Source organism: Neopelma chrysocephalum, unplaced genomic scaffold (genome assembly GCF_003984885.1).
Source record: "Neopelma chrysocephalum unplaced genomic scaffold, ASM398488v2 Primary Assembly neopelma1_361, whole genome shotgun sequence".
Lineage (NCBI taxonomy): Eukaryota > Metazoa > Chordata > Aves > Passeriformes > Pipridae > Neopelma > Neopelma chrysocephalum.
In genome coordinates this window covers 318,100-344,962 of record NW_020898025.1, presented here as the reverse complement: position 1 = coordinate 344,962, position 26,863 = coordinate 318,100, and the positions used below count along the sequence as shown (strand labels likewise).

At 50.6% G+C, this 26,863-nt stretch overlaps 1 protein-coding gene across 1 annotated transcript; it reads right to left on the bottom strand.

Annotated features, from left to right (window-relative positions):
• On the bottom strand, positions 1-26,863 carry GRHL3 (grainyhead like transcription factor 3). The gene is made up of 17 exons (XM_027705988.1): positions 26,813-26,863; positions 26,028-26,108; positions 15,514-15,700; positions 14,774-14,835; positions 12,874-13,219; positions 12,545-12,624; positions 10,781-10,934; positions 10,135-10,246; positions 9,914-10,008; positions 8,175-8,333; positions 7,529-7,607; positions 7,021-7,154; positions 6,328-6,362; positions 5,561-5,649; positions 5,350-5,435; positions 4,468-4,532; positions 1-816 (listed from the first exon to the last, which is right to left on the bottom strand). The coding sequence occupies exons 2-17, from the start codon at positions 26,042-26,044 to the stop codon at positions 702-704; spliced, it is 1,815 nt and encodes a 604-aa protein (XP_027561789.1). The 5' UTR covers positions 26,045-26,108; positions 26,813-26,863; the 3' UTR covers positions 1-701.

The following is a 26,863-nucleotide window of genomic DNA, read 5'->3' as shown; positions in this document are numbered from 1 at the left end:
TGAACCTTTATTGCTACGGAATATCCAAAACAACAAAACCAACAACACAGTTACAAAAGGAGTTCACGGAGAAATGTGAAGCAGCCTGTGTTTGAAATGCTCTGTGTCACCGTACTGAGTCCAATATAAAACAATGCATATTTATACATATATAAAATATAAAAGGAACAATACATCAGAAATGTATAAACAAGGGCTGTGGAGGCCTTGGTGGTATTTACAGTCAGAGATGTGGCGGGGTGGGGGGTGGGAGCAGGCAGTGTCCGTTCAACAGGGAGCTGAAAATGCATCTGTGAGAGTCTCTGTGACAGAGAGAAGCTCAGAGCTGGAAACAGTCTGAAGGTTCTGTGGTCTGGGAGAAACCCAAGACCTGGGGTAGGATCAGTCACAGCCAAGGCCACCAACTCTGGTCTCTCTGCCTGTTAATGTCACTTGGTGTCCCCAGCTCTGAAACAGCAGGTCAGGCCCAGCGCCAGAAGAGAATAAAATAAAATAAAATAAAATAAAAAATAATAATAATAATAAACCCAGCAGAGCAAAGTTCCACGTTCACATCCATCACTGATCTCGAGGCAGTTCCGTGGCTCGGCCCCGAGGCCGCCCCGACCACGGGGGGTTCAAGTCAAGGCAACAAGAGGGGGCACGAGGCTGAGCTCCGTGGGCTTGGAGAGAAGTCCCAGTTAAGTGCTGCCTGTGGCTCTTTAGAGCTCCTTGAGGATGACCTGGAACTTGTTCTCTGCTTCCACCACGTCCAGGAGAAAGGCCATGTGGTTGCTGTAGTGCTGGATGATGTTGTTGTCCATGTTCACCAGGATCCTACAGGGGAGGGAGAGGGGCTGGGTCAGCAGCAGCACGTTGAAAGCAGGGCCACTTTGCCCAGCCCGAGGGGCTTAGCCACCATTAATCAATTAAGTAACTGATGGATTAAAGCCACAGCACAACACAAGGGAAGGTCCTCCTGAGCTTTTCACAGTTCTCCCTGACACGCCTTGCCCCAGCATTGGCTCCACGGGCAAATCCCGCTGGATTGTCAGGGTGTGAATTCAGACCAGAACTGCTCACTCCTCCCTTCCCACCCAGGTGCTTCCAAAGCTGTTCTGACAGAGCTGAGGCTGCTTTGGGACCACATGGAAGTGGTTTGGGACAGGCTTTTCTCCTTTCCAGAGCTGCCTCCGAGTGCTGCCTGGGAGCCCCTTCTGCAGGAACTCCCCCAGCCCGTGGCAAATCCCTCCCTGTGCTCCAGGGATCCCAGCCCTGCTGCAGGTGCCTCAGCTTCCCTGAGCAGGAATCAATGCCATGGAGACACGAGGAAAATGAAACATTTCCAGGGCAGATTTAAACCCCAGGCTGTGCTTCAGTGCCAGGCAAGAGCCCCTTGTTCCTGTAACAGGAAGGGGCAGCCTGGCATCACCCCACAGTGTTCCCATAAACCAGTGTGAAATTTGGAGGAAACAAAGAACAAATGCTCTTTCTTTGCAGGAAGCAACAACCCCTCCAGGTTCCCACTGGGGTCATTAGGGGGGCAAGAGTGTTAATTGTGCAATGCTCCTCAAGCCAAGATTAAAAACGAGGAAGGCTGAGCCTCTGACAGATCCAGCAGCTCAACAAGCACAAACAGGGGGCCCTGGTGTCCCCCAGGAACACCTCGGGGGGCAGGGCAGGCTCCTCACAGCCCACCCTGCAGCACTGGAGTGGCAGCTCTGCCCTCCTGTCTGGGCTGTTCTGGTCTGAGCCGTGCCCAGAGCTCGGTGCTGCCTTTCAGGGGTGCCCAGAACACTTCCCAAGGCTGGGAATTCTGTCAGGGCACACCCAGCACAGGGGGAGGGCTGGGACACCGGGGCTGATCCATCCAGGGTGTTCCCGGGGAATCACAACTTCCATGGCTGTATCCCAGCCCCAGCCTCAGCACCCAGGTCCTCAAGCCCTGGATCCCAGGTCTGGCCTCTCACAGGTGCCCCAGAGAGTCTCTGAGGGTTCCCAAGGGTGGGATGTCACAAAGAGCTTTGCAGCAGCAGAGCTGCTCCCTTTATCTCTGCCTATCTCAGTGCAGGAAGCCAGAGGAGTCACCTGTGCCTGCTGCTCCCGTGCTGCCATCTGATTTCCCAACCACAAACGATTCCAGGCAGTGTTGATTAGGAATCTGAGAGCCCTGCATTGTTTTTCTAGACCAAACCTCACCAAGATACCAAATTGCTTATTATTGCTCCTGAGTCACCCTGGGCCCGGGTTCATCTGCGTGAGCTCATCGCCCTGGGCAGACCCGTGGCTGGGGTAGGACCTCACCTGCCATCAGGCCAGGCAGGACCACTGGGCTTCACTGCTTCCCACCAGATGAAGATCTGCCCCTCAAGCTGTAATTACCACGAGACCATTGTTTAGGGTGGAGCAACAGGATGAAATTATTGAAAATTAAATCTGGGGGAGCAGGAAACGGGGCCCGACCCTGCCATTGTACCACACTGGAGGTGTCTTTTATCTCCCTCACGCTTCAGCAGTAAATTCTGGCATTGGTCACGTCCAGCTTTCATCAAACCAGGTGTCAAAATTATTTATTTGAACTAATTTCCAGGCGTGGCCTTTTCTCTTCATCAGGCACCTCTTTGCTCCTCCGTCCTGGGGAAGAGCTGGAAGGACACCTGCCTGTTTTCCCTCCCAGTCATTATTAAACAACATTCACTAAGTATCAGACCAAGTAATGAACAGAACCGAAGCCAAACAAAGTTGGAGGCCTCTCCCCTGAAGTGCTGCCGTTTCCTGGTCCACCTGCAAACTCATCAGGGCTGGGACCTCTCCTGCCCTGCACATGCTGACACTCAGCTGGGCCAGGACACTCCAGCCCAAGCTGGAGTCACCTCAGAGGAGCTGCTGCCTGCTGACACTCTGGTGACCTGTGGTGGCCACATCACAAGCCACCAGCATCACTGACACGCCCGAGGTTGGGCTCAGCCCTGGAGCTGGAACAATAAACTGACCTCCCCTGTCCCTGGCAGTTGTTCTTCTCCCAGGTCAGACTCCAGGCCCTCTCTGGCTGCAGGAGCAGGGACAGCCCCCCTCCTCCACCAGTGCTGCTCTTCTTCTTTGGGGAGAAAATTCCAGTTTCTGGGGCTAATGGATGAGCAGCATCTGACAGAACATCCCTGAGTTCAGGAACAGGTGGAAGAAGATCCTGACAAAGTTATCACTATGGCCCATCCCTCATCCTAAAATTAGGGCCATGTTGAAAAACTGCTTTTAAAAGGGAAAGGTTGCTTGGTTCTGGATTTGGAGCTGAGGTGGTTCAGCTTCCCAGTTCAGTGACACATCCCAGTGTGGAGGAGCAACCACTGCCTCTCCCCTCCCACCTTGCAGCTGCCTCCAGGCCTCCCTTCAGCTCTGCCCCCACAAAGCAAACCAGCCCAGTCCCCTGGGATCAAGTTATGGGGACACCAAACGAGGTGGAAGATCCCACCCAGAAGCTTTAGGACTTTCTCATGCCACTGCCACCAGGAAGGAGATGCAGAAGCAGGGCTTTGGGCTAAGCCCAAGATCCCAAGGGCCCTGCTGTCACACAGAGAACCTCTCTGGGCCGTGCTGGTGGGAGCAGCAGAGCTGCCCAATGTGGGACCTGTCATCAGCCTCGTGTCTCTGCCTCTCCCCGTGCTCAGAGCTGGGCCAGGGCCAGCAACAACAATGAGTTCATCTCCCAGGCAGTCGCTGCTGCTGCCCAAGCCTGATGGTATCTCACTCACTCTGCAGGAAGGGCTCTAAACTGGGCTCTGTGAAAAGAAGCCTGGCACTTTATGAGTCGTTCCCACTCCAACAGCTGAAGGGAGAACTCGGTGCCAGAGCTGGGGGCGGCACAGGGGGTTCTCAGTCCAGAAAGCATCCCTGAAAGTAGCACCTGGCTCCTCATGGAGAGCTCTGCCCTCCAGGGAACACCCAGCAGCTCCTCAGCTCCTGCAAACCTACACCATTCCCTGCCTGGATGGGGCAGATCCACAGGGATCCGTCCCTAACAAGCACCACGTCGGAATAACTTGAGAAGCCATTTCACATTTACCACAAACCTCACCTGCCACCCCCTGAAAGCATCACCTGAGCCAGCACAGCCCCCCCCTGAGCCAGGGACATTTCAGAGTTGGTTTGGAGAAGCAAACATTGATCCCTCTTTGATAAGTTCTCCATAACCTCAGGCTTTTAGACTGAGACACAAAGGATCACCCATTAAACTACCCAAATAATTCCTCCTTCACCCAACTTCCTTTCCTTGGGAGACTTCACCCTCCAAACAAATACAATACAAACAGGCATTATCCCAAATCTTTAAAGCCCAGAGAGATCTGAGTTTTATATGCTCCAAATGGCACAGCCTGACATGGCTTTGCCTTTTATTATCTTGTTAAAATGCTGTTTGAGCCTATGGCAGCGTCCCAGAGAGGATGGGGGGTTTGGAGGCATGGCATGAAAGCAGATGAGAGATTAGCTTACCCTCTTTTGCATTTTTTGTAGACTTTATAAATGCTTTCTTCAGGAAGCCCATATTTTTCTGAAATCTGTGAGAGAAAACATGGCAAATCTTTGTACTTGTAAAATGAAATTCCCATGATAAAAATCAAAGATAACACCAAGCCAGGGGTGTTCAGCAGCAAAAGATCCCCTCCCTCTTACTCAAGAAAAAAGGGCCAAAGCTACAATCTGAACTTTCCCCTGGGGAAGTTCAGTTTTGGTCTCAGGATGACAGGAGGTTTGTAGGTTTTTCCCAAGCATTTTCCACAGGGTTTTTTTTTACTCTTTGTGGCGAGGGATGGCAAGGGACAAGATGGCAAAGGATCCTCTGTGCTGACATTTTTCAAACTCTATTTTTAAAAGTTTGTGAAACCAACAGAGCTTAAAAGGGCAGCCATAAGGCCACCCCAAATCTGGGAGGTTTATTGTTTGCTTCCCTCCCAGCAGTCTCCAAAGAGAGCTGGGTTATCAGAGATGCTGCCGATAATCGTCACAGAAATATGTCTGTGCTCCTCAAGCACAGCCAGGGAATTCCAGCAGGAGGCCAGAGCTGACTCCGGATCCCACATCTCCAGCTTTGAGAACGGAAAAGGTGTTTTAGGGTGGAAAATATGAATGTGTTGCCACAGGAGGAGGTTCTGTTGTGCTCTGAGCAGAACATCTTGCCATGAGGTGTGTTCCAACACAGCCCATGCCAGGAGCTGTTGGTAGAACTCACCTGCTGCTCACACTTTCCATTTCCATTCCCAAGGGAGAGCAGACAGGAGACAGGAGCAGCTTTACCTCCACCCTACTGTACCCCAGCACCATTCCCTTTTCTCTGCAGTTTGCTCATTCCCCAAGAGGGGTTTTGAGAGCACTTACAGCTGTCCTGAGGCCCTGGAGATCTGGTGTCTTCAGCATGAGAGCATCAAACACTTCCTCCGACTCCCTGCGCACGTACAGCAGGACTGGAAGAGAGAAAGGGCAGCACTGACTCAGGATCCCCCCAGCAGGGTCCCACAGCCACGTGGCCTCGTGGAATTCAAGATCCAAGGTTTGCCTGAATGGAGTGGGTTCCCCTCCCAGGGATTACCTCTCTGGGGATCCTCTTCCTTGGTTTGCTTCAGAGGAATGGGGTCGAACTCGTCCGTGAAGGAGGCACCGCTCCGTTTTAGGGGCAGCCTGAGATGAAGGAAACAACACTCTCAGGAGCACAGAAACAACAGCCAGCAAAATAACTCCAGCAACTGAACTTCTGATTGAACAACCAATTACCCCAGCAACCATCCATCAATTAGATATGGGTCTGTAATTGCAGCAGCAAGTGTCCATCAGAGCTGTGACTTCCTGCCCAAAGCCCACGGGGAGCTCAGGGAGGACCTGCAGGGGGCTTGGTGTCACACCAAAAACAAAAGTCTTTTGCACCCTCGTGCCATTGTCTCTCTATTGATATCACCAGATGGTGGATCACAGGGGAGATACTGGTTCCCCCCACTTCAGACACAGCACAAGTGTGATTTCTGCTTCATTACGGGTTATTTTACAGCCTCTGGTTGCTTGAACCCTCCAGTGATAGTTGTGATCTTTTATCTTCCCTTTTTAACACTGTCTCAATGAGAACAGCAGGTCAGCTCATGCTGGAGGGGCTCAGTGACAGGGACAGAAATGGATCTGCGTTTCTGCAGCCCTTGAGTCCATTCTGGGCCCAACTTTAACACATTCTGACTCTCAAGGGCATCAAGGAGACACTGTGCTGTGTTATTTTGCACCCATGGACACACTGCCTATGGATATCAGCCAGCCAGGACATTCCCAAAGGCAGAGAGCAGCTGATGGGTGGGAGGTGCACACAATCCTTACCTGTTTGCAGCGTTGGGAGCAGCAGGAGGGAGAGCCTGAAATGGAAAGGGAACGTGGATCTGTGAGTTTGCAGAACATCACTGTGTGCCAGACAAGCTGGGCTGAGGCAACAAGGGCACAGTTTAAATGTGATTTCCCTCCTCCCAGCCCATCAGTTTTCCTACTGTTTGGCAATTAAACCCAAACACCTGTTTGTGTTTCTTAGATCAAACAAAATCTAATGTAAAGAACTGCTCTAGATTCCTTATTTTTGACGAACTGGACAGTTTTTTGTGAGGCAGGGAATGCTGATGAGCTCTGAAGGACACTGGGGTTAGGTTTCCTTCAGCTCAAGGGGGTAGAGAGGGGCAGAGATGTCCCACACATGCAGGGACTGATAATCATATTTTTCTACAGTTTCCTTTCCGCTGATATTTTTGCTACCACTCCAGTCCTCTGTGGAAGCTGCAGGTGATACCTGGAAACCACAGGAATATCTGGCTGGAAGGAACCTGGCAAGGTTATCTTGCCCATCACTGTTGCATGACCGGGCCACTCCTGACTGACTCCGAGTTCACCACATTTCCACAAGGAATTGTGGCTTGGTTTGGGATTTTTGCATGACACAAGTCACGTGTGGGAGACTGATCAGCCTGGAAATGATGGGGGTGACAAGTGAGGGCGACAGGTTGGTTGTTTTCTGTGGGGACTCACCGTGCCACACCTCTGCAGGCTGGAGAAGTGGACGTTGGGGATGAACAGGACCGGCTGCGTTTCCAGGTCGGTCTCCGGCCGCAGGAACGTGATCTCGTTCCCTCTGAAGCCAGAGAGCAAACAGCCTTTCAGACCTACAGATGGAAAGTCCAGTTCATCTCAGTTCAGATTACCCCATGAGAGGCAGCTGTGAGAGAGGGGAAGGCGCTTTCCTGGGGTGTCCCAACAGAAATATTGGAATCAAGACAGGGCTCTGTGGAACCAGGTCTCCAGGGCTGCCCTGGGGGAGATCCTGCCATGAGTCCAAAGGGATTCAGAAGGATTGGTTGGTGTCAATAAAAGGCTTTGGGAGACTTGGCAGGAGCCCAGCAAGGACCTGACTGACAGGCTGCTTCCGAGTGGTGCTGATTGCATCAGGCTTGGGATACCCAGGGCCAGATCCCGTGGAAGTTAACGGACATGGATTTCAACACACTTGGGATCAGGTAACAAACACACAAGCACTGACCATTGTTGTTGGAGTCCAGGCATTTTCCTTTCCTTCTGAACTGTTTCCTTTCATCATCCCGCATTTTCCTCTCTGCTCCCTGTGGGTGAGATCAGGCAAAAATCAGGACACTGGGAGTTCCAAGAGAGGGTTCACTGGCCACCTCTGGGATGGGGAGCACACTAAGGTAAAGGCAGCCTTTATTCAAAAATGGTCACCTCAGAGGCTCTACAGGCCATCCAGGACTCTCTGATAACTTATCAATTAGAAAAAAAAAAAACAAATAGAATTTGCTTTTAAAAATGAAAAAATATGGACAAAAATAGCAGTGAGAAATTTTTCCATGGGGAAAAAATATCCGAGATGGGGGAAGAACCTCGAAGGAAATTCTCATCTCTTCTGATATTTAAAAACTTTGGGAAAATAGAGTTTACTGAGAGGCACAACCCCAGGTAGGTCTGATCTGGGGAGAACTCTTCAGCGATTGCTCTGCCAAGGCCTCAGTGCAGACCCAACCCCGCCGTCCTGTCCCGCTCAGGTGAGGGGCCCTCAGCCCTGACCTCTGGGCTGCTCTGGGCTCTCACAACCTTTCTGCCTTTTCTCCTGGAGCCTCTGGCCACCAGACCGAACCCCCCTTGGAGCAGCAGCTGGAGCAGCAGGGCTGTACCTTGTCACAGAAGATCTTGATCTGGCAGACGGCGCGGTGCACGAGCTGGCTGCCGCCGCCGCCGCAGTCGTACGTGTCGATCTGCAGGTTCAGGGGGACACCCTTCACCCCCTTCTGGGAGGAGAAGTCTGTGCTCAGGCAGTTCACCCCAATGAACACCTGCAAGCAGGGACAAGAGGATGATGTTTTCAGCACCAACGCTCTCACCCAGCAAAGGGAGGACAGGACGGGACCAAAGCAGCTGTTGAGCCTCCTCCCAGCCCTCCCGGTGCCAGCCCAGCACTGGGCTGTTGGTTTCCCACCCTGAGCACAGTCTTGTTCCCCCACACCTATTCCAGCTCTTCAGCACTCCCAAAATTCTGCCTGGGGATGTTCTTGCTGATATTTCTGAACTTTCATTTGAACGAGGGACCCCCAGAGAGCAGAGCCCCGGAGGAAGGGAGGAGGGATAAACTGCAGCCTTGGAAATGCACAGCAGTGCTGCTGCTTAAGTGAATATTCATCACACACTGGTCTCTTTTATCAGGAGGATGGAGTCAGCTCCAGTGGAAGCTTTTGAAGAAAAGCTGAGCACAGCTATAATCCACATTTTATCTCCAAATTGCCAACTCATTGGTATGATCTTGAAATTCCTCTGGACTCTGGGGACAGATTTGCAGCTGGAAAAGCTCCCACAGCTCCCTCAGCAAGGCTCCAGCTGAGGATTACAGCCCTGAAACCCAGTGTCAGCTCTAGTCAGTACCTGAGTATGGGAAAGAAAACCACTTAACCGTGGTGTGAAGTTTAGTTGGAAGGAGAGAAGTAACAGGTGCCACAGACGACCCAAATTCCTGACCCCTCCTGTCTCACTCCCAGCCCTCCCAGCTCTCTGAAGTCTCACCTTTACCTGCCCCAGGCCAGTGCAGGGACAGAGTTTCTGCTAAGAGTTAAACCCAGTTTTGCTGAGGTGCCCCCAGGGCTTGCCACATACCTGACATATTTCCATTTCTGACAACTTTGCCTTGAAGACATTTGTTAACCTCTCGGGTTGTAAAAGACCCACGTTGCCTTTGGGCTAAAGAAGGGCTTATTGAGATCCCAAAGCAGAGTTTTCCCAAGCTTCAGAGACATGGGGTATTTATGCTTTCCTTTCTTTCTTTCCTTCATCTGTTTTTACATGCTCCTCTCAATCCACACCGACACAAAGTGCTAATGAGAGGCTCTGAGGAGACGCAGGAGAGACAGCAGAGCTGGAAAGTTGTTGCTCTAAGCTTTATAGAGATTTTAAGGTAAAAAGGGATCTTGTGACCTGCCTGGCTCCTTTCCACATCACACAAGGCACAGGAGGGTGGTCAGTCATGTCTGCATCCAACTGCTGCCTTGAAAGGAGGGTCTTTGTTCCCTGAGCTGGGGGTTATTTAAACAGGCTTCAGGTACATGTGAGCAGAGCCCTGAGCTGCTGCAAAAACCTTTTCTTCAGAGTTATCCATCAGCACTAAGAAAACATCTCTGAGCCTGTCTGGGGTGTACCCAGTGTGTTTATTAGCTAATGGCAATGCTTAAACACACAGAGCAGCCCCGTGTCCTCCCCGCTGTCCTGGCGGGCAAACACTCCCTGGGGCGGCTGGAATGGCCCTGTTTGGATTTGGAACTCTCCCTGTCTTTCAGCTGAGGAGTGGGGGGAGCGTCTGGGCCGTCAGGGAGGAGCTGCTGCTGCAGGCCAAGGCTTCCCACATCCCTCTCCCACACACGGTTCCTACCTTTGCCTCCTCGTGGATGTTCCACACGAAGGACAGGGCATTGTAGGCCAACTCCTCGATGTTCTGCACCGTGTTGAAGTTCTCCTTGCAGTCAGCTGGAAGGCAGTGGAGAGGCAGTTTATACTCCCCAGCTCCCCAAAATCCTGCCCCTCCAAGGCCAGAAGAAGCCTTGTGATATAATAAAGTGGTGCCAGGGGTTCCCAACCCCGCCCAGCTCGTACCCACGTCGATGACCCTCTGCTTGGCCGTGGGCTGGCGGGAGTGCCAGTGCTTCCAGAACTTGAGCTGCTCCGTGGGGATCTTCTCATTGTCAAAAACGATCATCACCACGCTCTGCAACACAGCCAGGACAGCCCAGGTCAGCACACACAGCAGGCTGGGGCTTGGTGCCTGCATTGCCCTTCCCATCTGTGCCCTGGCTGAGTGACACAGTGTCACATTGTCACAGTGTCACATTTTCACAGTGTCACAGTGCCACAGAAAACAGGAGGTTTTATACCTGGGGAAACTGAGGCAGGCAAGGGAAGGGATTTGAGCACAGTCTCTGAGGCCTGGCCACACATCCCAGGAATGAGATTGGGAACCTCTCCCCAGCTCAGAGATCTCCCCAGCAGGGCCCCCAGCCAGCCCTGGGCTCGGGAGCCCTTTGTGCCCCCCTGGCCTCACTGTGAGAGTTTCCAGCTGCCCAGGGACACGACCTGCGCATCAGAGGATTCCCTTGCTGTGAGTGAATCCATGCTATTCATCCCTTCAAGCCAACAAGAGCCACAAAGCCATTCCTCCTCACGCTCAGCTCTGTTCCCAGGCCCGTGGAATTGCTACATGTCCGACCCGGTGTGTCAGCAAAATTGTCAGCTTGGCTCTTACCTTCACTTTATTTGAGGACAAGTGTAAACATTTGCTGTCTCCTGCTGTCCGCAGAGTGATGGGGTAGAACTGTCCTTTGTTGAGGTAGGCCATGGGAGAGTCCCCAGACTTGATGTGAATGGCTTTGGGTGACCCCAGCGTGTATTCAAAGTCACTTGTACGGAACAAAGGGAGAATGATGAATAAGCACACGCTGCTGTTTCACTCCAAAAAGCAAAACAAGAGCCGTGGAAGCCTCCACCCCTGCAGGTTACAGGTTGCAGACACTGCACACACAGGAGTTTCTGCTCTGTTCCCCACCTCACACACCCCGACAGCACCGAGCACCTCCCAGCACAGCACATTCTGATCCTCCCCAACACCCCAGGGAGCAGCAGTTCTCCAACAGGCTCATTTTACCCTTTGGTTTTGGCTTAAAAAGCCCTGGACATGATTGTAACCAGTATTTTTCTGTGGATGGCAACAGAACCATTGCTCAACCAACACCATAAACCAAAACACAGAGAATAGGTACCCGCAATGAGACTTTTACAACATGTTAAACTCAGATTCCTGTCTCCAAATTCACACCCATAAATGGCTGAGCCAGGAATACTGTCCCTTGATGGTCCTGTCGAAGCAGGACATTGCTTGATTATCCAGGTAGAGCTGGACTAAGAAGCCCAGCCTGTGGAACCCTCAGCCTGCTGGGCAGCAACTTTAGTCAAACTAGAAAAGATTTGTGTGTCACACAGAGGAAGGTGTCACTGTGGACAAGGAAATCTGAGAGAAGATCCTCATTTTCAAAAGCTCTTGGGCATCCACCAGCACCTCTGAGCATTCAAACCAGGAGGCCACAGCTCAAGCTGATTTCTGCTGTGAGGAATCTGAGCAGGAACCCTCACACAGACCCTCCAAGTGCCCTGTTCAGTCACCAACCCATCTTTTTCCTGCTCCACCTCCTGTGATGCCACTTCTGAAGATGGGCTTGGCAGCTCCTCTTATCTAGAGCCAGGAGAGCCAGAGAACTCCAGTGCACAGATAGACAGGGAACAGAGACGAGCTGGTGTCTGTGTGAACGTCCCCACGTCTGACAGCTGAGTCACCCAGTCAGCTGACTCAGGAGGCAAATAAAAAGTGGGAGGTGAAATAATGTTACCTGCTGGGAGGTTTGATGCAGTATCTAGAGCAGAGAGGCTCTGCCTGAGAGAGGGGTGGAAAGGAGGAAGACATCCCTCTCATGTTTTAGGAATGAGAGGCACTGGCACCCTCTAAAATCAAGGTTGACTAACAGTGCTAAGTGAGAACCTAAACCTTAGATTAGGAGGAGGGTAATTATCACCCTCATCGACTGCAATCCTTGTTTTCTCTGTCATTTGCCCCATTCCAAGTAGCCTGTGGGAAGATGGTGCAGCCACCTGGATCTGTCTGTATCACAGGAGCCAGGCAGTGCTCCCTGGGAAGGGGCTGGAACACAAAAAACCCTCACATGGAGACCTCTTGGGCAGGCCAAGGTGCTCATGAGATGTGACCAGAGCAGTGGATTTACACCAGTTTGTACAGAGAACATCAACTGCTTTGGGTCTAGAAGCTCGTGGGACAGCAACTTGCTCCAAAGGCACCGGGGAGACACAAATTGTCTCTGGAAAGGCACGAGCTCTATAATTTGCACTGGTCATTGCCCAGACTGGAGTGGGGAGAGAGAAGGGATGAAGTCATTCCCCAGGGAAGGGACACAGAGCCCAGTGTTCACTGGACAGCCCGAGCCCAGGGACTGGCAGTTACCTCTTCACGCCGTCCGTGCTGTAGCTCTCGGGGCAGGGCGGCTCCGGCTGCGGCTTGAGGATGTCACTGAAGAGCAGAGACTGCAGACAAGTGCAAACAAACCAGTCAGAAGCAGAACCTTCCACTGCTTTTTCCATCCACCTTCTCCCAGACGCCACAACAGAGGCCACAGATAAAGCACAGACCCCCACTTCAAATCCCGTTTCCAAACCCAATGATCCCACGGGAGCGGCATCGAGCTCCTAAAGCAAAAGCAAAGCTCCCACTGACTCCAGCACGAGCAAAGCCCAAAGTAGACCCCAAAACTCCTGCAGTGAAAGGGCTCTGACCTCCTGGGGGTCCTCTTTGAAGGTGCTGTCTGGCTGCCACCGCTGCTGCGCCGGGGCCATGGGGAGGCTCTCGAAGAGGGAGTTCAACGAGCTGTTGTCGTACACGTCCCCAGCAGGGACCAGGTAGTTGTCTGGGGTGGCCTCCAGCTTGCTGGTGCCTGGAGGGAGCAGGGCTGGCTTGTGAGGGGGAGGAGGAGGAGGGACGCCTTCGAGATTCAAGCCGTTCTTCTTCTGTGGCTCACAGTATTCCTGGGCCATGGAAACGTTCTCAGACAGGAGCTTCATGAGATGGGCTGAGCCGTCGAAGGAGGCGATCTCCGGGTCGTAGTCCATCCCGTGGCAGTGCCTGGTGGAGAAAGGGGCCTGTCTCAACCTGGGGCAGAGCGTGGACAACCCCAGCGAGCTGTCACAGCAGGAACCAAGCGCCTTGATGTGCTGCTGGGGAGCAAACTGCACAGGTGACCTTGAGTCAGCTCCTGCTTGGCATGGGAGACCTGACAGGCCCCTGGGTGATCTCCACCCACACCTCCCAGTGCAATCAGCAAGAGCCAGAGGTGCTCAGCAGATAAGGGATGATCACATGGGATCAGAGAATATGATTTAGACGTGGTTTGAGGCTGCACATCCAGGGCCTATGTCCATTATTCCTTTATTTAGGCTATTAAATGCTCAGAGCAGCAGGGACAGTAATAAAGATAACTGCTATGTGGTCTTTGCATCTCAGTCTTTTTAGGGCTCATTGATGCTTAAAGTTGATTTTTTTAATATATTCTGGTTTTTTGGGGTTTTGTTTGTTTGTTTGTTTTTGGTTTTTTTAAAGGAAAAACAATTCTCGTACAAATTCACAAACTCCAGGAGCTTAGGAAGCAAAATTCCCAGAGAACAAGATCAGTGAAAATCTGACAAGGCTGCAGTGTTGGAAGTGGCCTCTTCAGAGCAGAAAATATTTAAGTGCAGGAGCCACCAAGTGATAAAAACCTACAAACCCACCCTCCTTGCACAGGGAAACCATCCCTTTGTGCAGCATCCCAAACTGGTCCCTCCTGCAGCAGTGACTCCATGACCTGCTGACTCTGCAGCTCTGGCTGAGCTGGGAAAAGGGGATTTACTGCCCCTGTTACCAGGCTCAGAAAACACACCAACCTCCACATTAGCAACCCCTTGGCAGCAGGAGCTACCCCAAGGGTGAGCCAGCCACTTCAAGCTTCACCTTCAGGTATTTGCTGAAATATCCACACTTAATAAAAATCATAGCACTGCCCAGAATGCAGAGGCCTTTCAGAGAGGAGAAATCAGCTCAACTCAGTTTACTTATGAAGAAGGAATGAAGTATCACTCGAGAGGCTTATTCTGTCAAGTAGCTAAAAACTGACGACCAGAAAAGGTTGCCAAAGTACACAACATCCAGGGGAACTGAACTCATAGTGGCAAATGAGGCATTAATTTAATAGTTAATTATCTGAAAACCTCAAAGGACAAATGGAGTCATTGGAAGAGAACCCTGGGAGACTGTAAGGAAGTGAAACAGAAACCCTTATCAGCCCAGGGAATGGGAGAGGACTTGGCCATTCCCTTCTTGCTGCCAGTGCTTAATCCTTTTGCCCTTTCCAGCTGTCACAAAGCAGGAAATAAAGACAAATTCTTCAGCTGCTGCAAATCAGCACAACCCCTCTGAGCACAGCCAGACAGATCCTCAGGTGTGTAACTGGGTGTAGCTCCATTTATACCCGCTTGGGATCTGGCCTAAAGAATTTTAATGTATGTCTCAGGGTTAATAACCTGCACTGTTGTTGGTAATAACACTGTGCTTTGATGTCTATTTTATGCAAGCTAAGAGCCCCATCCTGCCAGCAGCTGCAGGAGAGGGAGACAGCTACAGAGAGCACAAACTGCAGCCAACCTCTTTCCCAGTTCGTTGCGTCCCATCATTCCAGCTGGAAGAATCCTCTTCTCCTTCGGGACCTGGAGCGAGGTAGAACAAAGGGTTTGTTTATTGTTAGATTTTATTAATGGAAAACAGAGGCAAAAATTAGCCTTGTCTGTGAGCAAGTGAAGTCTCAGAGATAAAACGCTGTGTGAATAACAAACACAGCAGAGCTGGGCTCTCCTGCTGGGCTGCTGCCATGGCTTCCCAAGTAACCTTAGGCAAGCCACATCATCTTGTTCTGGGAAGGACCTTCAAAAGCACCCAAGTGAGTGGGAACATCAGTCCTATTGGTTTCAATTAGGGATAAATCCTATCCACATTTCTTGAAGCTCCATCCTACGGCAGCACTGGAAAAATAAAGCTGCTGGGGTCTGTGACAGCTATTCCAGCCCCCCCCTCTCAAAAGCTGCTGGGTGAAAAACCCACCAGCTTGAGACTCAAGACACCTGGGTTCAGTTTTTCAACATGTTCTGGATTCCCTCAGAATGGTGGTTTGTGCCTCAGTTTACCCCCTGTGTGCCCTGGGGGTAATTGTGGCACTGGGGTTCTTCTGAGGATCGTTACATGAACAACAGGAGGAGCTCAGGAGATGGGTGCCCTCCTGAGGTGCTACAGATTTTACACACATTTTACACGTATTTTACACATATTTTCCCTTCACACTTCTCCTCTGGGACCAAAGCCCCCCCAGCCCCATTCCTAGGGGGATGTACCATGTAGTAGTCGTAGAGGAGGCTCAGGGCGGCCACGCTGTCATCATCCCCATTCACCCTCATCATGGCCTTGGTGGCTGCAGTCAAGGGGTTCTCCAGGTAGGTTTTCCAGGCTTCATCTTCATTGGTGTAGGGGAATTTCTGGAAGTTCATGGTGTCATTCTTCATCAGGCGCACAGACCTAAAACTGAGCCACACAGAGGAAACCGGGAGTGAAGGACGAGAATTTTCCACGGCCATTGTGGAAAATTCACCCAGCTGGATACACAAAGGGCTTCCCAAAGGCGCTCTGGAATGGAGGAGGGATGCTTTCCTGGTCCTTGACTCCCAGAGTCTTTGGGAATACCAACTCTCCTGCCTGTAACTGCGTCCAAAATCAGGCCATGCAGGGGCAGCTGTGCCTCTGCTCCCTCCTCCTGCCCCACGGATGCAAAACCAGCATCGTCTGCGCCTGCTCCTTCCTCAGCACACATCACCAGCTACTCACATCACACACATCACAGGGGGATGTTGGTCAGTAAAAAGGGATCAGGAAACTCATCATTTTTCCTTGAATTTGGAGCTGCAGGCCAGTGCAACCCACAATTAGACACTGTCACTCCGTGTTCAGAGAACCTGCCCTGCCCAGACGAAACCAAACCTCATCCATTTTCTTTGCTGCAGTTCACGGGTTTTAAATTTAGTCCTGATCTAAATTAGGGTTTTTTCCATCATTTGTATGTGATTTTACTCAGAGGGAAGCAGACAGGCAGATCATAATCCCCCTCCCTTCCACTAAAAAATTCCTGGCAGAGGTGAGGCTCATGGGACTACGTGAGCCGGGAAGCAACACACCAAAATAATGCCCTGCCTGTCCTCTCTTCTGGCACTTTCTCCAGGCCTCTCCATCTTATGTTAATAAACTGTCAGACACTTAATTACCCAAACATTGGTCATCTTTCCTTTTCCTCCAGCAAACCCTACAAGCAGCCAGAACAGAAGCACCTCTGTGCATTCCCTGGGTGCTCCGTGCTACAGGTTCCTCCTGCTCAGAGGACAGAATCATGGAATCACGGGATCATTAAGGTTGGAAAAGACCTCCAGGATCATGGAGTCCAACCTTTGACCGAATATCCACCAAACCACAGAGGATGAGCCAGTGGCTGTGCTCCTGTCACACCCTTCAGCCACGTATACACGGTGTCACCACCACAGCTCACACTGTTCAGCATAAAATAACAAGTCCGTGGAGAAAAATTACTTCTTCCTCCAAGTGGAAATGCTCAGGAGGGTCAGACAGGGGTTTTTTTAGCAGAAGGGGTTTAAAAAAAATCATAAGAAGATTTCTTTAAATCTCCTAAGTCACCAAGAGCCAACTGGGGTTAAATCATGACATCAGTTGCTGATGTATTTTATGGGAAGGTGAAGAAAATCTACAGGAGTTAAGGCAGTGAATGCTGCATTTTAATGGCATTTTTATAAGGAATATGTTGTTTTCATTAAGCTACTCCCCTTATGTTTATAATAAGTCCTGGTCTAGACTTTTAAGTGAATCATTGGGAGAACAATAATTCCTCTTGAAAGGAACCTGGCACCTCTGAAACTCTCCATGACTGGAAACCCTGACAGGTAGTGCCAGGCTGCATGGTGGGAGCTGCCCACGCTGGCAGGGGCAAAGCCGAGGGCTCAGCAGATGCTCCTGGGATGGAACCTTGGAAGGGCACAGAGGTGGACCTGGGATGGGGTGAAGGATGCTGGTCCATCCTCCCTCCAGCCTGGCTTCACTCCTGCACACCCCTCAGTCTGTCCCACTGCCACATCTCCAGCAGGGAATACACTTATAAACCACACAGGGATAGCTTTGGCGACACTCCTGAGCTCTCCTTGGCTGAGCAGCACAGATGGGGCCACCAAGGGCTGCCTCTGCTCTCCTTGTCACCTTGTATTAAGGAATAAGTTGCTCTTCCCTCCACACCTGAGCTGCACGGGAGAGAAGCTGGAAACGGCTCTGCTGGTGGCCCGAGGCACCCAAATCCCGCTGGTTTCTGTGCTCACGTGGCTGAGCTCAGGCTGGGACAGGGAGCAGCTCTTCCACCTGCTCCCCTCGCCCAGCAGGATAACGGGGATGCTGAGTTTGCTCCTCTTCTCCCTCACGCCGGGGTGATGCACCAGCACCGGTTTCACCCCGCGCACAAAACCTCAGCGGGTGGTTGGGGAGTTTCGTTGTCTTTAGCGTTTCTCACGCAGCCCTTCCTCCCTCCCTCTTTTCCTCCCTCCCTCCCTCCCTCCTTCTCTCCCTCCTCCCCTCCAGTGCCGCCGCTGTCTCCGAGCAGAGCAGTGGCCGTGACTCAGGTTTCGCTGCTGCCGACTCGGCGATGGGCTGTTGGGTCCTGCCTGGACAGGAATCCTCACCCGCTCTCAATCCCATCTTCTCAAGGAAGAACAGGCAGCACCGGGGCTTGCTCAGGGTGAGACTCGGCTCCTATCACTCTTAATCAACACAGATAAACACACTGGGGCAAGGTGTAGCAACAGAGCATTCGGGAGCTTGAAAAAGCACAGATATGACAAGGAAAAAAAATGCTTTGGAGCTTTATTCTCCCTCATCCGAAGCATTCCTTGTGTGACTCCCTCCTGCCTCCCTGCCTTGTCACCTTGTCAGCATTTCTCACCTGCTCTGCACTCTGGGGGCAGAGGGAAGTTTGGAGGGGGAGCTTGAGGTCTCAGTTAATGAAGAACACAAGTCTGAAAAGTGCCCTTGGACCCAGCATCTCATTTTCAGATGCGGCTTCATCAGGCAGCTCACAGACCTCTCCCCCTCATCCCTGCCTGTCCCACAGCTCTGCTGGGACAAACCATCCTTGGAGCAGAGTGGGAAACCTGCCTCGCCCTCAGCCTGGCACACAGCAAAGGCACTGTCCTGAAGTGAACTTGGGAGAGCTGAAATGTGGGCACATGTTGCCTCATGGCACTTCTGTCACAAAGCAGAAACTCCAGGGATGGGAGGATTAGGACAGCAGCATTTTAGGATACTCCAGTAAGACCACTGGGAGCTTCAGGCAGGGCCTTGTGGTGCTTAGAACCCACTGAGGTCTTGGACAGAGGTGGAATGATGGGGACTGCACATTTATTCCACTTTGTTTCTGTTCCAGAGTCCGTATGATCCCTGAAGTCCCTGGAATACGTGATTGGAGCCACGGGAATCACCTCAGCACACTCTGCAGACGAGGGGCAGGGCAGACCCCATCCCATTTACTTTTCCAGCTCTGCTCTGACCCTACTCCAGAAGGTCAACAGGGCTAACCAGTACCTGAGAAAAGAGGGTGATGTGAGGAGATAAGCAGATATGGTGACGTGTTTAAGGCACCTTTTTGACACCAGATGCATTTCAGTCCCTGACATGACAGGACCCCGTCCCGTCAGTTTGCTCCCACAGCACCTGAGATTGCACAGATCACATCAGGAACCTTCTGTGCAGGGCAGATGCAGGAAAGAGGCACCCAAATCCAGATCCAAACACACCTGAACTTTACTTTCCTCGCTCCCCGTGGTGCCCCTTCCCTGTGGCTGGGCCGTGTTTGCCCATTGCAAACTCCCTGCTGTGTTTGGCAAAGCAAACGCTCCTTTCCCGGTGCTGTGGCTCAAACCCAGGGAAACACAAACACGTGGGACCTGCAGCCTCCTTCCCTCCCTCCCTCCCTGCCTGCTGGAGCCTCGGGGTCATGTGCAAAGCAGAGCAGGGTTTTGGGAAGGGAGCAGCCTGTTTGTTTCCAAACAGTTCCGAGTTTGACACAAGGTGATCCCGGCCCCGTTCCCGCTCTGTCCCACCCCATCTCTGTTTCCCCTGTTTATCTGCCATAACAGTGGCCTCCTGGTGATGAATAAACACTCAAGGCTATGCTGAAACAGGAGAATGTGCCCAAAGGGTCTCAGTGGGGAGATCAGCCAAGCAGGAAAGAAACCCTTGTATTCCTTTTGCCTTTTGTTGGGTTTCTGTGGGAGGTTTTGCTGGCCTTTAAGCTTTGTGTTGCTTGTCTTTGTTCTCTCCCCTACAACCTGATTAAGCCTCCAACCTAAATATCAGCCCTGCCAGATGCTGATGGCTACAGAGCAGCACCACACTGTAAACGGAGCAGGGAATCCATGGCAACCAGCAGCAGGAATTGAAAGCCACAGAATAGAGACCCTGGCCTGGAGGACTTTAGGGGTACCCCAGGCAGCTCAGGAGGGGTCTTTCTTTAGCTCTGGCTTTGTGCACTGCACTCACCTCCCTCTTGAATAACCCTGATGGTTCCCCAGCAGCCTCTTATAGAAATACAGGGAGGGTCAACACTCCACTGGAGAGAGGAAGGCCAGTGAAATGCTTTCTGGAGGAGATTTTGGCCTGTAAACCCTTGTCAAGGAAGAAGAGCATCCCACAAAGTGACCTCGTGACCAAAGCCAAACTTCCCAGCTAAATTCTGATTTTACCATTTCTGCCCAAGTTCAATAAACAAGCACACCTGGAGACAACGTGACAGCACAGCCAGCACTGAGTGTGTTGTCACAGGCCCATTCCCAGCCAGGCAAAAATCCAAACGGAGACAGAACCAGGAAAAAAAAAACACAGAAAGAAACACAACAAACACAGACTAATGACAAAAAGCTCTGACAAAAAGCCAAGTACAACAGAGTGTCAATCCATAGGCAAAGGCCCAGGATACCATAATCTCATGGCCCCTGACCTGCTCTGCCAAAGGGATTGGAATATTTTCTCTGGCAGCTGGAGAACAATGTGGGCTCTGTCACACAGGGGCATTTCAGGTTGTGCCCCTGGGGCAGTGCAGGTTGTTAACTCAGCACAGCCTGGTGTTCCCAGCCACCCCTCAGCAAAGGCTCACCCCCAGACAGAGCAGGAGCTTCTCTTTTCCCTGGAAGCCCCGTGTGGCACAGGCACGAGCCAGGAAACCCATCCCAGCCAGGCTGGGCCCTGCCCAGGGGCACAGCACAGGGCAGGGACTGCAGGGACAGCAGAGCAGGAAAGGGCCATGGATGGGATGGGAAGAGAAGGGGCCACCATGAGCATCTTTGGGAAGTGGCTCCTGGTCCCCAAAAGGGCTCAGGGGGTGGCCAGTGGAGCTCAGCACCCCAGGAAGGTGGGTTGGCTCTGGCCACGCCGTGGGGAAGGTGTGGTGTGTCCTCGGTGGGATGGGATGGGATGGGATGGAGCAGGGGGGGACTGGGATGTGTTGTGCTGGAGGCAGAGCCCTGCCAAGCTCTTGGACTGAATCCCCCAACTCCAGCTCTCCTGTGGAGCTGGAACCAGCTGGAACAGTTTGCAGGGTTGAATCCATGGCGGAACCAGACAAACCATCCAGGGGCAGGTGCTACCTGGGGAATATCCAGGGAACTCAGCTATCTCCTGGCCTTTTTGGGTTGCTTACAGCTCTTTAGGACCCTTAAACTCAATATTCTTCCTTTTTGCACAGCAGCCCAACTCCCTGCTTCTGTAGCTCTTCACTCTCCCAGGAGGAGAACCCGAGGCACAGGGATTTTTAAAATGCCTTATCCCAGCCTGCCCAACAAAGATGAGAGAACAGAACCAGCCCTGAATCTCTGCTCTAAACCTTCCCATTGCACTGGTTCCTGCCTCCTCAGCCTGCAGGGCTCCGGGAGACAAATCCACTGCTGAGTGATGTTTGGGGGACACCAGCTGGTTTTGTGTTTTACCTGATAACATCACCCTTGAGGGATCCACCCACACAATCCCATTTCACAAATGATTCCTGCTTTAGTGCCTCCCCTGCCTAACAAAACAAATTACAGCACAGAATTAGTTTGCAGTTCAGGAATTACGGCTGATTTTTTTTTCCAGAAGCAGTTTGTGATGTCAGACGGTTCCTTTTTGGGGCGCCCCGAGTTTCAGGACCATCTGCTTCCAAAGGGAGGGCACAAAACCAGGCCCTGAGCATCTGCTGCCACCTGGCACTTGGGGAATATCAATGTAAACTTAATTCTCTTTTTTATTTTCGTTATGGACAGGTAAAGATGCCTTATATACATGTATTCATGGACACAAACCTTCATCTCACCAACACACAACACACTCTGCATTGAAGCTCCCAGTCCTTCACACACCATAAGGAAGATTACACAAGATGAGAAGAGCTTCATAACTCCAAGAGTTTAGGTGCTTTCAGTTATTTTTTTTGTTTGTTTTCAGTGCCTATGAATTTCTCTCCTGGCTTTCACATGCAAAATCCTACCTCCTACTTGCCATTTTATCTTTTAATTTTTGTTAGTCCCTAACTCCGAGAGGTTTGGCTTTTAAATAAAATAAAATAAAAAAAAGTCAGTTTTACAAGACTTGGATTAAAAAAAAAATAGCAGCAATAAAGGGACGTGAAATCTTCTGTAAGAAAATTTATTTCTTTTTTTGCTGCTCTTCAGGTAATCTGGTTTTAATCCAGTTATTATGTGTTACTGTACTGAGAGCAGAGCCCAGTTTTACCCAAGTTTCCCTGCTTCCCTCGTCACATCCTATCAGAGGACCCTGCAGTGACACACTAAATGATGTTTCTGTGTGAAAAAGAAGAATTAAGGAATTAAGAATTAAGGAATCAGTGAGAGCAGAGATGGACATTGACCCCTTGGGAGGTTTTAACTCCAGAGCCCTGCGTTGAGCCTCGGGCTCCCAACGCGCCCCGAGAGCCAACAGGACAGTTGGTCCTCCCGTTTCAGGCTGGGATGTGCTGACCTCTCCCTGTTGCCTGCAAGTTCAGTCAGGGATCAAACTTGGCACCTGGGTTTTGGGCTGGCTGAAGGTGAGCCCTGTTGCCCAAGAGGCTCCAGGAAGCCGTGTCAGGGCAGGACACTCGACACGGAGCAGCTGCTCCCCTGCCCCATCCTGTTCCATCCGTGTTCCTCCCTCAGCTGCACCATGGACTGTCTGCAGAGCTGGGATACAGCCAGGGTGGGCTCTGCCCTTTGGTTTTTATCTCTATCTTCCCATCCTGGAGGGACTTTTCATCCCGGAGAACGTGCCTGGCTGATGGACTCTGCACATCCCTCTAAGCTGTTGTGATTCAGAGTGTCCCGTGAACACACGTCCCAAGGTCAACAAGGCTTTTGCTTTGCTGGTTAATAGAAGAAAAAAAACCCAACAAAACAACAAACCAGCTTCAAACAATGTTTTTGCCAAACTAAAGTGATTCATCCCATTGCAGGTATAACCCTATAAAACAAGGCATTTCTGGAGAGCAAGTGCAAGCATCACCACTTGGACTGCAAAAAGCAGAAGGATGAAAAGAAGCAAAAAGTTGACAGAGCAGGAGGCTGGAACCTGGGTAAATGACAGTTTGGGTTGGAAGAGACCTTAAAGATCATTTCATTACAACCTCTGCCATGGGCAGGAACACCTTCCACTAGCCCAGGTTGCTCCATCCTGGCCTTGGACACTTCCAGGGATGGGGCAGCCACAGCTTCTCTGGGCAACCTGTGCCAGGGCCTCTCCACCCTCCCAGGGAAGAATTGCTTCCCAATATCCAATCTATATCCATCCTTCTCCAGTATTGTCTTTCACATTTCTTATCTTTCAGACTTGGCTGTCAGCAATGGAGTCTCAGACGGAATATAACCATATGTTAAATAATCAGTTCCAGTGATTAATGTGTTTTTCATCCCTGAGCACACACTGCTCCAGGATCCCCCTCCCTGCCAGTGAGCTGAACCACAGTGCTCACAGGTGCAATCCAAGTACAAGTGCATTTCTGGATGAATACCTGACAATGATCAACAATTTAAACAACAGCCAGAACAAAGCAGGAGAAGATCTTCATCAGTGTGACTGTCTCTATTCCACAAATTTCCCTGGAATCATTCCTGTGTACCAATCAGTCGAAAATGTGACCCAGAGCATCAAAGCAGAGATACTATGTAAATGTTGATTTACTCCTGCTTTGAGTCTGGAGTTTATTCAGAGGGCTTTTACTTCTTTGTTGGGAATTGCATAGCAGTTATTTGATTGTTGTTTCTTTAATTTACAAATCTCTCCTTCTCTTTACATAACTTGAAAAAAAAAAAAACAAAACTCCAACCCAGCCTCCCTTGAAAGCTCACTTGCTCCAGCTTGGTTATCCCTTGTGTGCTTTGCTGCCAGTATTTTATAAAAGGGCTTTAACTTTTCATTCACCAGGAGCATAACTCAAGTTTTAATAACACACCTTATGCATGACAAAAATTTGCTTCTGGCGATCATGGTTTCGACCACAAAACCACAACTGGGAGTAACTCCTGGTTAACTCTTTCAAGCCCACACACTGCCAGAGTTAGACAGAAGTTCAGCTTAGAAGACTATGGAAATTATCAGTTAGAATATTTTACAATAGGCAAAACATCCCATTCTCCCATGGCACGCCAGTCTCTCCCCGGTCCTTCCTGTGAAATTAAAGTCCAAGAGGGAGAGATGAGATTGTTCTCCCTGTCATTTTGGGTGACAGGACCAGTCCATGGGGATATCACGGCTCCCTTAACTTCAGCCACATCTGGGCACATGTTCAGGGCTCAGATCCATCCTCCGAGGTAGGGAGTGGATAAAGAACCACTCCAGATCCTCCAAGCGCTGCTCCTGGTGTCTGGAAAGCTACACCCAGGAGTTCACAGCTCCTTCAGAGCCCCATTGCTCAGATGAGAGGCTTTAGCAGCCTCTTCTTAAGGTTCCTCCTCCCCCTGACACCTTTCCCCCCTCACGATAAACCCAAAGCCGTAGGTTTCAGCCATTCCTTTGGTCCCAGCTCCCTTATCTCCTATCAGCGCTCCCCGTCAGCCCCTAGGGAGTTTTCCACGAGGTGCTCCAGGCCCATTGTGATCCCAAAAGGTCCCCTCGGGGAGCTCCTGCCCCCCTGCCCAGGCACCAGCGGGATGGGGTTGCTGCACCCACCTCCCGAGGGAATTTTTCCCCCCAGTGAACCAAAACTGAATTTCCACGGAGATCCGCAGGCGCGTCCTCGGGATCAATTTATGGAAAAACCTCGCACGGGGCCCTTTGCCTTCAGGGGTAACCAAACACAGCCCCATCCCTGGGGTCTGTCCTAAAGACCGGGAGCAGCCTTTGGAGCCCAGATCTGAATGACAAAGGCGATGCTGCTCCCTCGGCTCCCCTTTCTCATGCGACAGGCGCGGGGTTAACGGCCCGTTAGCAGCACAGGAGTCAAACAACCGTGTAATTCAGCAGGCAACGTAATGACCCGGGCCCTAATTAGTGATAAATACATCAATGTCCCTCCGCAGCCCTGCACACACACTCCGAGCACTCTTGAGAGCGAAACGCGACTTCTGAGAGCGAAACACGACTCCTGAATCTATAAAGCATCACCTATCAATTACCCAGAAACTTCAGAAAGCGAAAACTTAAGTCGCTGACTCTTAATCAATCCAAGCAGATTGATCCCAGCATTTACATTAAATAATAATTACTGCTGCGCCTTTTCAGGGTTCTTAATTAGGAAGGGATTAGCTGACACAGCATCTCTGCCAGGCTTGTAAACACACACACACAGAGGCATGTGGTTTTCATCCAAAAAACACCTTCCAAAGCACCATATCTGTAATCATACCTGTATATATATTTATTTATATATATATATATATATGGACATAGATTTCTTGCTAAATTATTTCACTCACAAGTACTTCACACAGAGTTCTACGCCCAGACAGCTCTTTACCACTGAATTGACAGCAGCATTCCCCGGCATTATTTAAGATTCCTTCAGCCTTTCCTACACCCTGTCATACCAATGTGACATTCGTTTGCTTTTATTTCAGAGGTGTGAGGCATAAAATGCTGCGCTGACACCATCAGCCTCCAAAGTTCAAAATGTTTCGGAAGCGTCAAAATTAGAAGGGAGAATTATGCAGGATCAATATGTTAAAACGCTTTTTCTTGTTAAAAAAAAAAAAAAAAAATAAAAAAAAAAAAAAAATCAATTACAATTCTTTGATAGGGTCACAGTGTGAATCCATTTACTTAAAAAAAAAAAAAAAAACAAAACAAAAACAAAACAACCGAAAGCAAAACACAAATCCTCCCAAACAAGCAAACAAACCCCAATAAAAATTCCTTCAACCACGACAAAAAAAAAAAAAAAAGAATATGACACAACAACCTAGAAACATGACACAAAACTAGAAACTGGTAAATACTGTGGAAGGCATTTTCTAAAATTAATAAAATAAAATAAAATGCTGTAGCTCCTGTCAGATTTTGTCGGATAGAGGCAGAGCAGACTTGCCTCTAGACAGAAACCCCATGTGTCAAGTTTTAGGCTGGGGATGAAAAGGAACCAGGACTTAACTCCTAAATAAAACCACTACGAAGTGATTCCTCCTCGGAACACCAACAGGTCACCGAGGGACAGAAAGTGTGGAAAACGTTTAAGCTGCTCTTGCCAACAGCTGGGCAGGCAGAGAACTCAGGAGTCGCCTCCAGCCCCGGAGCAGCCCCGGCAGGAGAGGAGAGAAAGAGAGGAAAAAAAAACCCAACCAACTCCACTTACTCAAGTTCATTGGACATATTTCCCCTGGGTCTCCCAAATGCTCGCAGACAGCTAATCCCGGTGACCGCTCTCTTCTAGTACCTGCCGAAGACAGACATTGCCTGCGAAGTGTTTGATTTATGCGCAGGTTTCCCGTGCAGGTATTTGGCTGACAGGTGGGTCGGAGCCGGGATTGGCTGCCGGGACAGGTGCCCTGGGACAGGTACACCCAGACAGGTGCAGCGTAACCCTCTGCCTGCCGGCCCGCGAGGGTGGGGACGGGCCGGTGGGTGGGGAAGGAGGGAAAAGCCCTCCGGGGGGAAGGAGGCAGGATAAAGGAGTGGAATCAGGTATTCATCTGGGTGATAATTAGTTTCAGTTTGGTGGACGCGTTCCCATCTCCCGCGATGCCAAGGAACTGTCATTTTTATGAATCTGGGGGTTGATTTGTCCTTTGCTGTTTCTTTATATATAAATACACAGACAAAAATACACACTATATATATATATGTAAAGGAATAAATTAGGGAAGGAGAAAAGCCTCTTATTTTCCTCTCATTCCTACGTGGTAATTGTACAGGACAACCCTTTCTTACCTTTCCTCACCTTCCTCAGCTGCTCGCTCCACAATGTCTCCGTAGATGTGGAGGCTTTTTTTCCCCCCCCATCTTAAAATTTTCCCCTTAAAAAAATAACTTTAACACTCCCCCCCTAACTTTAGATGCCAAGTCATGCTGGCCCAGGGAATCCTTGCATTACACTGGATGTGTAAGGAGCAGTTCTGTGGGATAACCTTTTTTCCATACCGTTCACTCCTGCCTGCTGCCGAGCGTTATTCCAGCGGGAAGTCTGGGCAC